Source organism: Oncorhynchus mykiss, chromosome 12 (assembly GCF_013265735.2).
Source record: "Oncorhynchus mykiss isolate Arlee chromosome 12, USDA_OmykA_1.1, whole genome shotgun sequence".
Taxonomy (NCBI): Eukaryota; Metazoa; Chordata; class Actinopteri; order Salmoniformes; family Salmonidae; genus Oncorhynchus; species Oncorhynchus mykiss.
Genome location: NC_048576.1, coordinates 69,033,356 through 69,048,656, shown reverse-complemented (window position 1 = coordinate 69,048,656; position 15,301 = coordinate 69,033,356). Strand labels below are relative to the sequence as shown.

At 44.2% G+C, this 15,301-nt stretch overlaps 1 protein-coding gene across 1 annotated transcript in view; it reads left to right on the top strand.

Annotated features, from left to right (window-relative positions):
- LOC110538141 (LIM and SH3 domain protein 1) overlaps positions 1 to 9,685 on the top strand; it is a 41,348-nt gene extending 31,663 nt beyond the window's left edge. The window contains exons 4-7 of the mRNA XM_036938203.1: positions 683 to 790; positions 4,599 to 4,677; positions 5,368 to 5,480; positions 6,006 to 9,685. Of these exons, the coding sequence (XP_036794098.1) occupies positions 683 to 790; positions 4,599 to 4,677; positions 5,368 to 5,480; positions 6,006 to 6,179 (474 nt within the window). The 3' untranslated portion in view covers positions 6,180 to 9,685. The remainder of the gene's footprint in view (positions 1 to 682; positions 791 to 4,598; positions 4,678 to 5,367; positions 5,481 to 6,005) is intronic.
- The last annotated feature ends 5,616 nt before the right edge of the window (positions 9,686 to 15,301 follow it).

Genomic DNA, 15,301 nt, shown 5'->3' with positions numbered 1-15,301 from the left:
GCCATTTCTTTCTCAACAAACTGATCAATAGAATAGGGCAACTTTTTTAACTATGGGGGATAGTAGATTGACACAGGCTAGTGATTTTCCTGTTCATTAGGCATACTTGTCTTGTTGGCTGAGGTGCCCTCTGTTGTACACACACCTCTTGGTGTGACCTTATTAGGCTATGTCAGCACATCCTGTGTGTATGGTCTCTCTGCCCTGGCAACAGGAAGTGACTGTCACCACCACTTTTGAGGGAGGGTGGGTGGGCCGCGCATGCTAAAAATCATTAAAACTATAGCCTGTTTATTTACATTTCATGTCTAGTTATATGTACATATAAACTACTCTTAATTACCTCGTGCTCCTGCATATCAACTCGGTACTGGTACCCTGTGTATATAGCCATGTTGTTACTCATTGTGTATTTATTACTTGTTATTGCTTTTCTGTTTTCTCTGCGTTGTTTGCACCCGTAAGTAAGCATTTCACTGTTAGTCTACACCTGTTGTTGCTGATGTAAAAATGGCTTTATAAATGCATTTGATTTGTTTACAAAGCATGTAACGAAATAAACTGTGGTTTGATCGTATTTTTTACTATTTTGAAACGTTTGACTCTCTTGACGTGTGTGTGTGTGTTAGGATTTACAATGTCTATACAGTGTGGTCTGACCGGGTGTGATTGTGTGTTCCAGGTGCAGTACAAGGAGGAGTTTGAGAAGAACAAAGGGAAAGGTTTCAGTGCTGTGGCCGACACGCCAGAGATGCAGAGAATCAAGAAAACACAGGACCATATCAGCAACGTACGTCTATCTGTCAACACACACACAGGACAGGAACAACAACCACCAGTCCATCTCTCTCCCTCACCCTCAGGTTGTCTCAAATGGAACCCTGGTCAAAGTAGTCCACTATAGGGATCAGGGTACCATTTGGGACTCAGGCCTGTCTTTATCCCTTACCTGCAGTGCTGGCTCCTTTGACCGCTCACGCTCTCTCATATATAAATACACTACATGGCCAAAAGTATGTGGACATCTGCTCATTGAACATCTCATACCAAAATCATGAGCCTTAATGTGGAGTTGGTCCCCCCTTGTTGCTATAACAGCCTCCACTCTTCTGGGAAGGCTTTCCACTAAATGTTGGAACATTGCTGCGGGGACTTGCTTCCATTCAGTCACAAGAGCATTAGTGAGGTCGGGCACTGATTTTGGGAATTAGGCCTGTCTCGCAGTCTGCGTTCCAATTCATCCCAAAGATGTTCGATGGGGTTGAGGTCAGGGCTCTGTGCAGGCCAGTCAAGTTCTTCCACACCGATCTTGACAAACCATTTCTATATGGACCTGCACGGGGGCATTGTCATGCTGAAACAGGAAAGGGCCTTCCCCAACTGTTACCACAAAGTTGGAAGCACAGACTCGTCTAGAATGTCATTGTATGCTGTAGCGTTAAGATTTCCCTACACTGGAACTACGGGGCCTAGCCCGAACCTTGAAAAACAGCCCCAGACCATTATTCCTCTTCCACCGAACTTTACAGCTGGCACTATGCAATGGGGCAGGTAGCGTTCTCCTGGCATCTGCCAAACCCAGATTCGTCCTTCAGACTGCCAGATGGTGAGGTGTGATTCATCACTCCAGAGAACACATGTCCACTGCTACAGAGTCCAATGGCAGCGAGGTTTACACCACTCCAGCTGACGCTTGGCAACGCACGTGGTGAGCTTAGGCTTATATGCAACTGCTCGGCCATGGAAACCCATTTCATGACTCTCCCAATGAACAGTTATTGTGCTGACGTTGCTTCCAGAGGCAGATTGGAAATCCGTAGTGAGTGTTTCAATCGAGAACAGATTATTTTTTAAAGAGCTTCAGCACACAGCAGCCCCGTTCTGTGAGCTTGTGTGGTCTACCACTTCGCGGCTGAGACGTTGTTGCTCCTAGACGTTTTCACTTCACAATAACAGCACTTACAGTTGACCGGGGCAGGTCAAGTAGGGCAGAAATTTGACTAACAGACTTGTTGGAAAGGTGGCTTCCTATGACGGTGGCACATTGGAAGTAACTGAGCTCTTCAGTAAGGCCATCATATTGCCGGTGTTTGTCTATGGAGTTTGCATGGCTTTGTGCTTGATTTTATACACCTGTCAGCAACAGCTGTGGCTGAAATAGCCGAATCCATGAATTTCAAGGAGTGTCCACATACTTTAAACCATTTAGTATGTATGTGTGTTATGTATTCATGCACGTCCTTACCACTCTGATGTGCAGATTGTCTCTTAGTCCAGAAGTACTGTGTGAAGTACTGTGTGAAGCCTGGGCACAGGGTTATGTTACTTTGTCCCTCTGTGGTCCTCTGTTGCAGAAGGCTGCTGCCTAGGGTCTTGCTTGCTCTGGCAGACCAGGGACACACATCCTGACATCGCAGAACATAGTTGCCCTGCTCTGTCTTCTCTATGACTTAATGAGTGTGGAGGGTGTTGGTTAATTACTGTTTTCATACAGGAACAGATCCTGTGTGTCTGAGACGGTGGAAACAGACACACACACACACACACACACACACACACACACTTATTACCACACACACACACACACACACACACACACACACACACACACACACACACACACACACACAACACTTTTACAACCCCAGGCAAATACAGAGAAGAGAAACCTCATGAGAAGTCTGTTAGTGTCCCAGCTGTTAAGTGTGTGTGTGAGAACAGACCAAGCCAAGGGGTGCGGCTGATGATCTCTTTCTCTCCCTCCTTTCCCCACTTTCTCTCCCTCCTCCTCGGATGGACCCACACTCAGTAGGCCAGAGAGAGACCGACATGTCCAGCTCTCTTTGAAATGTGAGATGTCCAACTCCAGCCCCTTCACGTTCACAACTGTCTGTCTGGACTAGTCCCCGTCTCTCTCTCTCTCTCTCTCTCTCTCTCTCTCTCTCTCTCTCTCTCTCTCTCTCTCTCTCTCTCTCTCCTTATCTCTCTGTCATATGACTCTAATTCACATTCATTTAGAACGTTCACTAAATTCTCCAGCCCTCTCTCCCTTCCTACCTCCTTTAACTTTCTACTGATTCATGTAGTGAAGGTTAAGAGGAAGGGGGGGCAATTTTGTGTCTGGGGGTGAGACTGGCATGGGCTTTTCCTGTTCTCTCACACACACACACACACACACACACACACACACACACACACACACACACACACACACACACACACACACCATCTGTGTGCAACCTTCGCCTTCAAAACAAACAGAAGTAATGTCAGATTCTCTCATGTAACATATTGAACATGTTGCTCGCTCTCTCGCATTAAGAAAACTGTCTTCTCACAGTCACTGAACGCAATATCCTCACTCACGCTTAACACTGTCTTCTCCTCCACTTAACACGGTCTTCTCCTCCACTTAACACACTGGCCTCTTTCACCCACCCAGGGAGGGAGAGAGGGGGCAGAATCTAGGCTGTGTCAGTCTTATCATTCAGTCAGGCTGGGAATAGTAGGGCTGTTATACTGCAGAAAAGGATCTGTCTCTCTCAGGTTTATTGGTCATTTAGAGATGAATGCTGTCTCTCTCTGTGATGTTGGCTGGGTTGTTATATTAGGGCTGGTGCTGCTGGTTGTGATGCAGCTTTGATATACCTGAATAAATAAGGAAAGCATGTACTGCCATCCAGGACCTCTATACAAGTCGGTGTCAGAGGAAAGCCCTAAAAATGGTCAAAGACTCCAGCCACACTAGACTGTTCTCTCTGCTACTGCCACGGTACCCCCCTCCTCCCCCCCCTTCACTCCTGTGCTACTCTGCTATTCATAGTCACTTTAATAACTCTACCTACATGTACATATTACCTCGACTAACTGGTGCCCCCACACATTGACTCTGTACCGGTACCCCCTGTATATAATATCGTTATTGTTATTTTACTGCTGCTCTTTAACTACTTGTTACTATTTATTTCTTATTTGTATTTTTTAAACTGCATTGTTGGTTAGGAGCTTGTAAGTAAGCATTTCACTGTAAGGTCGGCGCATGTGACTAAAAGGTAATTTTCACCTAGTATTTTTGTTAGACATGATATATTCTGCACCATTCTTTTCTGTCTTCCTCCTTTGGATCTCTGTTACTCTTTTCAATTTCTTACCCTCGCTTTAGGCCTGTCTCTCTCTCTCGCTCTCTCTCCACTTTTTCTCATTTCACCTGTTCCTGGTGATGTGTCAGCAAGGGTTGCTAGGCAGCGCTGAGGTCACCCAACTTCCGGCTGCGATGTCATTTCCTGTGTCAGCAGGCCTATTGTAGAAATGGAGAAGCACATAGCTTAGCACTGTAGCGCCGCACCTATTACACACACCGCCCTACTGCCTGGAGAGGGATCTGGAGACACCTGCTGGACACGACAGGAACTGCACTTTATTTCCCTGCTCTAAATAGCTATCTGCTGGACTGGTAGTCAACAGGATGCAATTTGAATTTTCTTATCAAACTAAGCAGCACCATACTTGACGTCTGGGTGTTATATCTAGTCACTATGTATCAGAGCTAAATGACAAATGTCACAATGTAAATATAATGTGTGTGTGTGTGTACACAGATTAAGTACCATGAGGAGTTTGAGAAGAACAGGATGGGAGGAGAAATCCCATCTCCCCAGCCCAACAGCCCCAATCCAGGTACACATGCTGTCTCTCTCTCTCACTCACACACACACACACACACACACACACACACACTATGAAAATACATTTATTAAAGATGCACGATGACATTTCCTGTTTGCTAAAATTCCAATGGTCTGCCTAATTTCACAAGCAAGTAAAGTGTAGAGAATTATTGTACCATCTAAAATATATTTTTCAAGACCAACATGTGATTACATTTTGTAGCTTTAACATCAGTGAGAGTAGACACATGGTTACATTTATCCCTGGGCATAACATTTTTGTTTTTTCTGCTCTGTGGACAGTTCCTGTTTTTTAGCACACCTGAATACAATGATTGTGAGCTAGTGGTTAACCTGTGCATTCACTGTGTACATGTTATCACCTCTCAATATCACAGAGAGTCATTGTTCTAATAATTGACTGAAAGGCACTAAATGATGGCTGCAAGTTTTGACTTGCTGTGCTGTGGAATTCTCTGTATCAGAGCCCTGGGGCTGACCAATGAGGTGCCAGTTAGATGGAGGGATAGGGGGGATTGTTTCAGAGTCCCGGGGAATGGGGGATCCCATTTGTCAGACTGAATAGCCAAAAATGTCTATCCTTCACTCTGATTCAATCACTCACAATTCTCTCTCCCCAACTCTCTCTCGCTATCTCTGGCTCTCTCCTCCCCCTCTCCTTTTCCCCCTCTCTCACCAGTGTTCCAGCAGCCCCACCAGTCCCCTGCTGCGTCTAAGAACTACAGCTATGAGCCAGTAGCGGCTCCTGGACCAGTCCGTCAGGTGGCCGCCGCCCCCCCTCCCAGCTCCGGGGTGAGACAGAACCCTCCTCTCTCTTGTGTTGCCATCCCAAATGGCACCCTATTCCCTATTTAAAGCACTGCTTTTTTTTACCAGGGCCAGTTGTGGCCCGGTCGAAAGTAATGCACTATTTAGGGAAAGGGCTGCCGTTTGGGACGTAGGCACTGTTCTCTCTGCATGGGGGCCTCCACTGTGTATGCCCCCCCCCCCCCCCCAGTACCTTTGTCTTGTAGCAGAGACTGACTGTCTCTGTTGAAGGTGGTGTTATAGGAACTTCATGTTCTCTTTCTCTCCCTTTCTCCGTACCTTCTCCCTTCCCTCCCTCCTATTCCTTTACATCCCCTCACCCTCCATCTCTCTCTCTCTCTCTCGTTCTCTCTCTTTCACTTGTTCTCTCTCGTTCTCTCTCTCTTTCACTCGTTCTCTCTCTCTTTCACCCGTTCTCTCTCTCTCTCTTTCACCCGTTCTCTCTCTCTCTCTTTCACTCGTTCTATATATCTATACATATATATCTCCCCCTTCTCTTCCTGTGTGTAGAAGCGGTACCAGGCGGTGTATGACTATGCTGCAGCCGACGAGGACGAGGTGGGCTTCCTGGAGGGAGATGTGATCGTGGACGCGCAGGTGATCGACGAGGGCTGGATGTACGGCCGTGTCGAGCGCACTGGCCAGCAGGGCATGCTGCCTGCTAACTATGTAGAGGCCATCTGATCTGAGAAAGAGAAGTGTGGGAGGGAGGGAGAGAAGCAAATGAAAAGCCCAGTGCCATCTCATCTTAATGCCGCTTTCTATTTCTTTCACTCGTTCCCTGATCTGTCCTGTAAGACCCCCCCCCCCCCCCCGGTCTGCTCTCCTCCAACGACAGACTCTCTGTGCTGCCGTCTGTCTGTCTGTTTGTCTGCCTGTCTCTGTCCCAATTCTTCGGTCCACTAAAAAAAAAGCAGTCACAAGTGGGATTTAAGTCTTACAGAAGTAACATGCCCCCATCTTACAGGCTATATATACGTCAGGGGTCATAGTGTATCACAACTATCCTAGCTACAGCACTTCATTTTCCAGCAAACTATGATGCAAAACGATATGAACCTCCCCCTTTGTCAATCAAGTTGCCATGACAGCAGAGAACTGAGGCAAATGTGGTCATGAGAAAATGAGTTTGGAATGTGGGTGTGGCATCTTCAGAAGTAGTTTTTTCTTCTTCTTTTTTCCGTTTTTGAAACTGGTTGAAATTGGTCTGACTGGAAGCTCAGTGTAGAATCTTACTATATCTGGGCAGTGAGAACTCAGCTTGAATATTTGACTTGTGTACATTCCATTATCCATCAATACCCCATTGTTGTCGCATCAGCCAGTCAGTGAGCAGTCTACAGTATCAGTCTTACCAGAGAGGTCTTATATATTTCTATAACTACACGTACGCATTTATCAATAGTACTTATCTGTTACCTCACCTGTCTTACCCTGTCCTGCACTGCATTGTGGGTATTGTTCTGAAACTCAACTGGAATCCTATCTAAACTGAAGAGCGCCTCCTGCCTTGCCTTGTACCTCAAGTTCAGGCATTTGAAGTACAGGAGGGATCAGGGACGAGTTAGTTAGGGGACGTGGTTACAATCTTCTTACAATCATGTCATCACCTTAGTCAGTGGGTGTGAAGCTATTCCTCATTCTTGCTGTCTCCCGCTCGCAGCCTCATGCCTTCCGACAGTCTTACAGGAAGATGAGTGACGTGATGTAGGGAGGGGAGGGGGTCTGGGGCGGAGAGAGGGGGTAGGATCAGGCCAGGTCCTGCCCCTTCCAAGAGAACCAACATCCGAGTTGATCAATCGTAAGCGCGAAGGCCAAACACAATTCCCAAAACAATTCTGTATTGTCAATCTTTTCTCATTTTTTTCAAATTATTATTTTTTTCACTTGTTTTGTTGTTAAACATTCCAGTCCTTTGTTATGAGAAGTGTTGAACTGGGGTCAGAAATCCAGGCTGTGGTAAATGTTAGTGTTTCTATTTCCTATCATGCTGTTTTTTTCCCCCCTTTGCTGTTGTTGGTATTCTAAGAGGCTTATTTTAAAAATGTCAATGTATCAAATACATTTCGGAAATAAAACGGCAACTCGATTTATGAACCAATGAGGCACGCTAGTTTTGTCTAGACGTGTGCGTATGCTGGGTTAGCAATCCCACCGATTTAGATCCATGGGGTAAATCAACCATCATGGGTTATGTATTTGCCTGATAATTCCTCAACCTAATTTGCCTGTTTTGTTGTGCCAACTCGTGAATGGACTATCTCGCCCAGTTCTCTTTTCCTTGAAACTTCGAAGAGCAATGTTCTGGAGTGCCACTGGCTCATGAATATTCACATGCTCATTAATGAGCAGTCGTCATGGCGCACAGTAACATTAGGCCCCCGCTCTCTCGTCCGCATTTATAGGTAATCTCTGACATTCTATAGGCACACATTTCCAGAGGACATTCCCTACCTATGTAGTGGCACGCCTGTGTTGCATAGAAAACTGAGAAATGTTACTCGACAATGACGTAACTTTCATAGTCGTAGCTACAAGATCTGTCTGGATGTCCTGTCACGGGGCAGGTTCTTCCAGTGCCGACGGATCGTTGTACATTCCGTGTGAGGCTGGGAGAGGGACGCGGTGAACTCCTCCTCGACCGCTTACTTCTTTCCTTATCTTTCCCACCATACTGTTTCATCCCCTTCCCTGATGCGCTGTGACAGTCACAGATGAGGGGAGGGAATTAAAAGTCTTGTTCCGCTTTATAAAAACAAAGCCGTACTCCCGCCGTGTAGCCTGATTTGATAGTGGTATTGTACAGTTATTTTGGGTTGTGGGTCATGGTGCTGGGGAAGGAAGGGGCTTTTGCCTGCAGACTAAACTGTAGTGTGGAATGATTTTGATCTAATGAGGTGAAGGGGCAGTATAAAGGGTAAACGTTACCCGTTTTAGTACCAGTGTGGTGGGATGTGTTGGACAATAAGTAGGTGTTGACCGTTCATATCATTTTGGCTTCAACTTTGTAATGTGATGAGTTATAACAATGATGCTTAAATGAATTAGAATGAACACAACGCACACCTCAACCCGACTGGATAATCAGATTGCCATGCTGATAAAAAAAAAGAAGGTAAGTCTAGGCTGGCATTTAGCATCTATGATCTCTACTTGACAACTGGACATTTTTAAACTCGTACACTGTATGAAGGGCCGTTTTTGGGGCAGAGCCATTTGAAGTCTCACTTGCTTTGCTGCAGTAACTGAAGAAAGGGTGAAGAGGAAGAGGTGGTTTGGCTTGACGTGAATGGGGTGTTGGGAGTTTTTATGAATTTGGTTGGCCTCTTGTACAGTATCTGCAGTCAATGCCTCTCAAAATAAAATTGCCTTGGCTACTTGGAGGCTTTGGTGTGTTTTATAGATAGGGAATAAACCAAGCCTACGTTGGCTGCCACAGCTGTTTTTCCTTTGCAGTGATTTGTTTTAGTTGCTAGGGGGATTTAGGAGCGAGGTGAATGATGGTGGTAGTTGGAGGGAAACCAATCCAAAGTGGCTAAAGACGAGCCAATTGTGTTTTTGTGCGACTTGAGTGATGATAGACCACAGCGGCAAGGTGTAGACATTATTATTGTACCATGTTATTGTCTGTATTGAGCTGGATGGGGCTAGGAAAGGGATGCTACTAGGAAAGCGTACTACTACCCCCAACCTGGGGAAAGGAAAGACTAGGAATCCGCCAGGAGACCAATATTCTCTTCTGCTTTGGTATCACTCCTACAACTCTGCAGTATCATATCTCATATCATCACCGTGTTCTCCTCCCCCAATGTATAGTGGTCATATCAGTCCTATGGCCAAGAGTCCTCCAACCTTCTACCCCAATTAAAGACTCCTATGTCCTATGCTTCTGATGAATCAACCATTCCTTGCTTTTGTATGATACTGGTATAGGAAGTGCAGATATAAATCAACCAACCACAAACACTGACCTAGCATTCAGACCGATGTTGTGCATTCCATCAAAAAATGATTTTGTTTTGATAGCATTTTTTTCATTTTTTACATGCATATATTGACATTCTTAAAAGAAAATCAGACTCCAGTTGAATTTTAAGGAACTGATAAAAGCATCTCATGTTGCCCTGTTTCAGCACTTCGAATTGTACTTAAATATTCTACAGATTAAATAAAATGTCATTTTTACTCGGTAGCGTCCAGTATTATTTGCTTCCTTCAGTGTAAATTATTCCTCATTCGGTGTGATTCCTTGACTATATGACTACGATTTTGCTGAACACTAAACGCAGATTGCATGTATTAAATGCATATGAGACTGGGCCCTCAGCAAAAATAAATATCCCATGTTTTACGCTACTCCCTATCCTGGTTTTAATGTCTACCCGTATGCTTCCACGCGTACAATATTATAGAAAGTATAGGGCGGGGAGGGGTTTCGTGCAGAGAAGAGATTATTCTGCTCCGGCTATTTCCGATCTCCCCCGATCTGCGCCGGTTTTAAGGGGGCTTCCAATTTCTTCGTCGTGTGTTCTGGCGATACATCTGCATCCTCCATTTCTGCCATTCTCATCATGTTGGACATTTTAGTGTTGATGTTTTTTGCTATCATGGGACTTGTTTTCCTATCCTACATCATTTACATGTTATGATGTGTGCCCGGATTTTGGACCCAGCCGGTGAGCCGCTCCTACATCCGCGGTACCCATCGCTGACGATGGTAAGTAGCGCACACAGATGAAAACGTCAGCCTCTTATGCTCTTTAGTTATTGAATTGTAGGTGTACAATTGCAAAGATACAAAAATGAAAGATTAAGTTGTATATGACAGTGCTGAAACATTGATGGGCTATATACATATTTTTGAGAATCTAAAAACAGTTTCTAGTTAGCGTTATGATACGATGTTGGTTCATACTATTAAGAATCTTTCCACCGGTATTTATTTGCAATTATGACGCTATATTAATGGTGGTTAAGGTGTTGGGAACTCCGTTTACCCTGTGTCCCGCATGATAGAAATAACAGGAAAGAATAACACTGACGGGGAGCATAATAAATGTGACACCTGTGCATCCTGCTCAATCTCTGTTCCAGGGAGGAATGCTCTTCAACGTGGAGGAGAAGGGGGGCTTTACTGCTCCTCTGGGGGGAATGAAGATGGCCCATCAGAGGGGGGAGACCTTGTAGGGTGGATAGACTGGCAGCTGGTGGACACTTCTCTGTTGGTCTCTAGATTCAGCCACCCGACTATGATGACCCTTATCGAGATCTGGTCTCCTGTACCCCAGTAGGCTCCAATAGGCAACCCCTGTGCCCTACTGACTCCTCTTCTTAAATGATGATCTGTGTGTAGAACGCATAGGAGTTAGTAAAGATGTCATTGGTAAGGATGTAAAGCTATAAGGAGTAAGGTTGTATTGCAGTAGTATTGTTTGTGCCTATTTGACTACACTGTGAGGATTAACACTAACCCCCAAACTGTGCAATGTACAATATCTCCATGTTAAGTGCATGGTTTTGTGTGTTAGGCTATATTAGTAAGTCAAAGATAGAGACTTCATCCTATCAAGGAACTTGGACAGTTATTATCTTAGTCCTAGTTGTTTTCTATGAACAGGCTGAGATGCTCTTGATTGACCTCTACTTGATCTAAGCGTTGAAGCAGGGCTATGTCCTCTCTGCCCTTTTTACAATCAGTGAACCTAAAAGGCCAGGGGGTTGTGTTAATGCAATAGCTATTAGCCACAGTCACACAGAGATTATATTGGCATGTCAGTACTAACAAAAAATGTATACATTAAAAGTATTAGCTAAACAGTTTTTTTCAGAAGCTCTGTTTGTGTTCCTGGAAGAGAGGTAATTCCATCTAATTATTGCATTAAATTGATAGGATCCGGAAGTAACTCGCATATCATCAGTCTTGTCACTGTAATCATGAATGACTGATTTATCTTAAACAGTATTGATAACAGTCGAGTGGTCCACACACTGAATGCATGTTTTTATCCCTCAGATTCATCACTGTAGTTTGTTTTTCTCACACAAACATAAGTGTTATATTTATCAGAGCCAAGGCAAATGCCGATATTTTTGTGATGCCGTTGAAATAAAGGTTTATTTCACTTCAAAATGTGTGAATGTGCATAGGTATGCGAGAGGGAGTGAATCATTTGTAGGATTTTTTTTTATGTTTGCCTACATTTGAAGGTTTGAGTACAGAAGAAACAAGATTGCAAGCCAGCTGTTGACATAAGAGGGATTGTGTGTGTGAACCTACACAGTGTACAAAATATATTTTGCCCTCAGAACAGCTTCAATTCGTCAGGGCATGGACTCTACAGTGTGTTGAAAGCGTTCCACAGGGTTGTTGGCTCATGTTGACTTCAATGCTTCCCACAGTTGTGTCGAGTTGGCTGGATGTCCTTTGGGTTGTGGACTATTCTTGACACACATGGGGAAACTGTTGAGCGTGAAAAACCCAGCAGCGTTGCTGTTGTTGACACAAACCGGTGCGCCTGGCATCTACTGCTATACCCCGTTCGAAGGCGCCTCAATCCCATGTATTTGAACCAGGTCTGTCGGGTTATAGGGTTATTTGAACTAATATTTTTGGAATTAAGTATTTTAAAATCATAGGCTATTTGAAGGAAATAATTGTAACCTATTTTCAAATACTTCTATAGAAGTACACTGTGTATGTGCGCACACGTCCCCTCATGTCAACATGAAGCAATTGACACGAAGTCCAGCTGGCTTGCGATCTTGCAATTCTACACATTTTGCCATTACACATGTTATATGTTCATCTGATATTTGAGTGAGAGTGACTTACACAATCAATGGGGCCCCCCTGGAGGTCAGGGCCCCTGGGCACATGACTTGCATTCCAGATAAACCATTTTTATTTTGGGGTGGGAGGCCCCCTAGAGGTTGAGGGGAAACAGCATTGAGTACAGTAGATCAATAAAGCTACAATACTCTAGCAAATGGTTTCCCAAACTCTGTCCTGGGGCCCCAACTGGGTGCACATTTAGGTTTTTGCCCCAGCACTACACAGCTGATTTAAATAATCAACTCATCAAGCTTTGATTATTTGATTCAGCTGTGTATTGCTAGGGCAAAAAACTAAACGTGCACCCAAGCGGGGCCCCAGGACCGAGTTTGGGAAACACTGCTCTTGCAGGTGTGAAAGCTGCATAAGCTGAAAAACCTTGCTAGTGCATAGGTCAAATGTAGCTTTGTCATGCTCATTTGAATTTCCTGTGTTTTTCTGCTTCAGACAAATGATTTCTCTTAAAACGTTGTTTTTGTAGTTAATCATACAAAAGAGAAGGAGCATTTGACCAGCACGACTTCATGTACAAACTTTATTTTTCATTGGCTGATCAATTAAAGTTCAATGCAGATCTACAAACACATTCACTATCAATGACTAGAATAACAAATTGAGTTTTAAAAGATGATAAACACGTAGTCATTTTAAAGCCTGTGTATCATTAAAGTCATAGTTGTGTAGTATAAAAAAATGATCCATCCAAACTAATGCTGAAAACGAATCACCACACCATCTCTATATGATCTGATGTGTACAAGCTTGTTCCATCAAGATCGAGATATCTAGGTGGACATAACCCGTTTTAGCATGGACATTGGCATTGAGGACTTCCAGCATTTTAAAATAGTCAACTGGGTGGCTTGGGACATGGGAGCAATCAGCCAATGATCAAATTGTTCCCTATTGTTTGGCTTTAAGCTACAGTGCATTCGGAAAGTATTCAGACTCCTTCTCTTTTTCCACATTTTGTTACGTTACAGCCTTATTCTAAAATTGATTATATTGTTTTTTTCCCTCATCAATCTACACACAATACCCCATAATGACAAAGCGAAAACAGGTTTATAGAAATGTTTGCAAATTTAAAAAATATATATTTTAAAAAATACCTTATTTACGTAAGTATTCAGACCTTTTGCCATGAGACTTGAAATTGAGCTCAGGTGCATCCTGTTTCCATTGATCATCCTTGATGTTTCTACAACTTGATTGGAGTCCACCTGTGGTAAATTGAATGGACATGATTTGGAAAGACACATACAGTACCTGTCTATATAAGGGTCCCACAGTTGACAGTGTATGTCAGAGCAAAAACCAAGCCATGAAGTCAAGGAATTGTCTGTAGAGCTCTGAGACAGGATTGTGTTGAGCCACAGTTCTGGGGAAGGGTACCAAAACATTTATTCAGCATTAAAGGTCCCTAAGAACATAGTGGCCTCCATCATTCTTAAATGGAAGGTGTTTGGAGCCACTGATACTCTTCCTAGAGCTGGCCTCCCGGCCAAACTGAGCAATCGGGGCAGAAGTGCCTTGGTCAGGGAGGTGACCAAGAACCCAATGGTCACTGACAGCTCTAGAGCTCCTGTGGCGATGGGACAAACTTCCAGAAGGACAACCATCTCGGCAGTGCTCCACCAATCAGGCCTTTATGGTAGAGTGGCCAAAAGGAAGCCACTCCTCAGTAAAAGGCACATGGCAGCCCACTTGGGGCGAAGGTTCACCTTCCAACAGGACAACGACCCTAAGCACACAGCCAAGACAACGATCAAACGTCTCCGGAAAGATCTGAAAATAGCTGTGCAGCGGCGCTCCCCATCCAACCTGACAGAGCTTGAGAGGATCTGCAGAGAAGAGTGTGAGAACCTCCCCAATAGGGTCTTAATACTTAAGTAAATGTGATCCGTTTTTTGAAATACATTTTCACAAATGTCTAAACCTGTTTTTATCTTTGTCATTATGGGGTATTGTGTGTTGATCGATGAGGGATTTTTTAAAAATAATCCATTTTAGAATAAGGCTGTGACGTAACGAAGTGGAATAAGTCCAGGGTTCTGAATACTTTCCGAATGCCCTGTTTATCAAAGATGGTGGATAAATTAAATGCATGTTTTTTTTCCCCATAAAAATGGTCAAGGTTCCTGTCTGTGTAAGTAGGCGTTCCCTCTTTCGCATGAGCTGTGATCTCGCACGGGAACTCATGCTCAAAGGTGGTCACGCGCGAGAGAGTGCCCACTTAAGCAGACAGGAACCATGACAATTTTCTTCGATGGGAAACTGCCCATTGGTGATATTTTAAGGTATCCAATCGGGAGAAACTCATCCCACAGTCAGAGCAGGAGTAGGGCTTCTCACCTGTGTGTATACCTTGGTGTTTTTTTAAGCTGCTCAGTTGAGAAAAACTCTCCCCACAGTCAGAACAGGAGAAAGGCTTTTCTCCAGTGTGCACTCTCTGATGAACTGATGGAGCTTGTGATTTTGTGAAGCACTTCCCACAGTCAGTGCAGTAATACGGATTCTCTCCCATGTGTATTTTTAGGTGTATTTTTTCTTTCTTTGCTTTGATAGAAATGGGAACATCTCCTCGCAATGTGGGCAGTTGTGAGACCTCCGTTGCTCTGTGATCTTTCTACTGTTGCTCTCTGGATGTAGAGAATGTCTCAACACAGTCTCCCGTGTGAACAACATCCAAAGAACAAGTCAGTTGGTGTGATATACACAGTGTACAAAACATTAGGAACACCTGCTCTTTCGATGACAGACTGACCAGGTGAATCCATGTGAAAGCTAAGATCCCTTATTGGTGTCACCTGTTAAATCCACTTCAAGTCAGTGTAGATGAAGGGGAGGAGACAGGTTGAAGAAGGATTTTTAAGCCTTGAGACAGATGTTGTATGTGTGTCATTCAGCAGGTGAGTGGGCAAAACAGAATATTTGAGTGCCTTTGAACAGGGTAGGGTAGTAGGTGACAGGC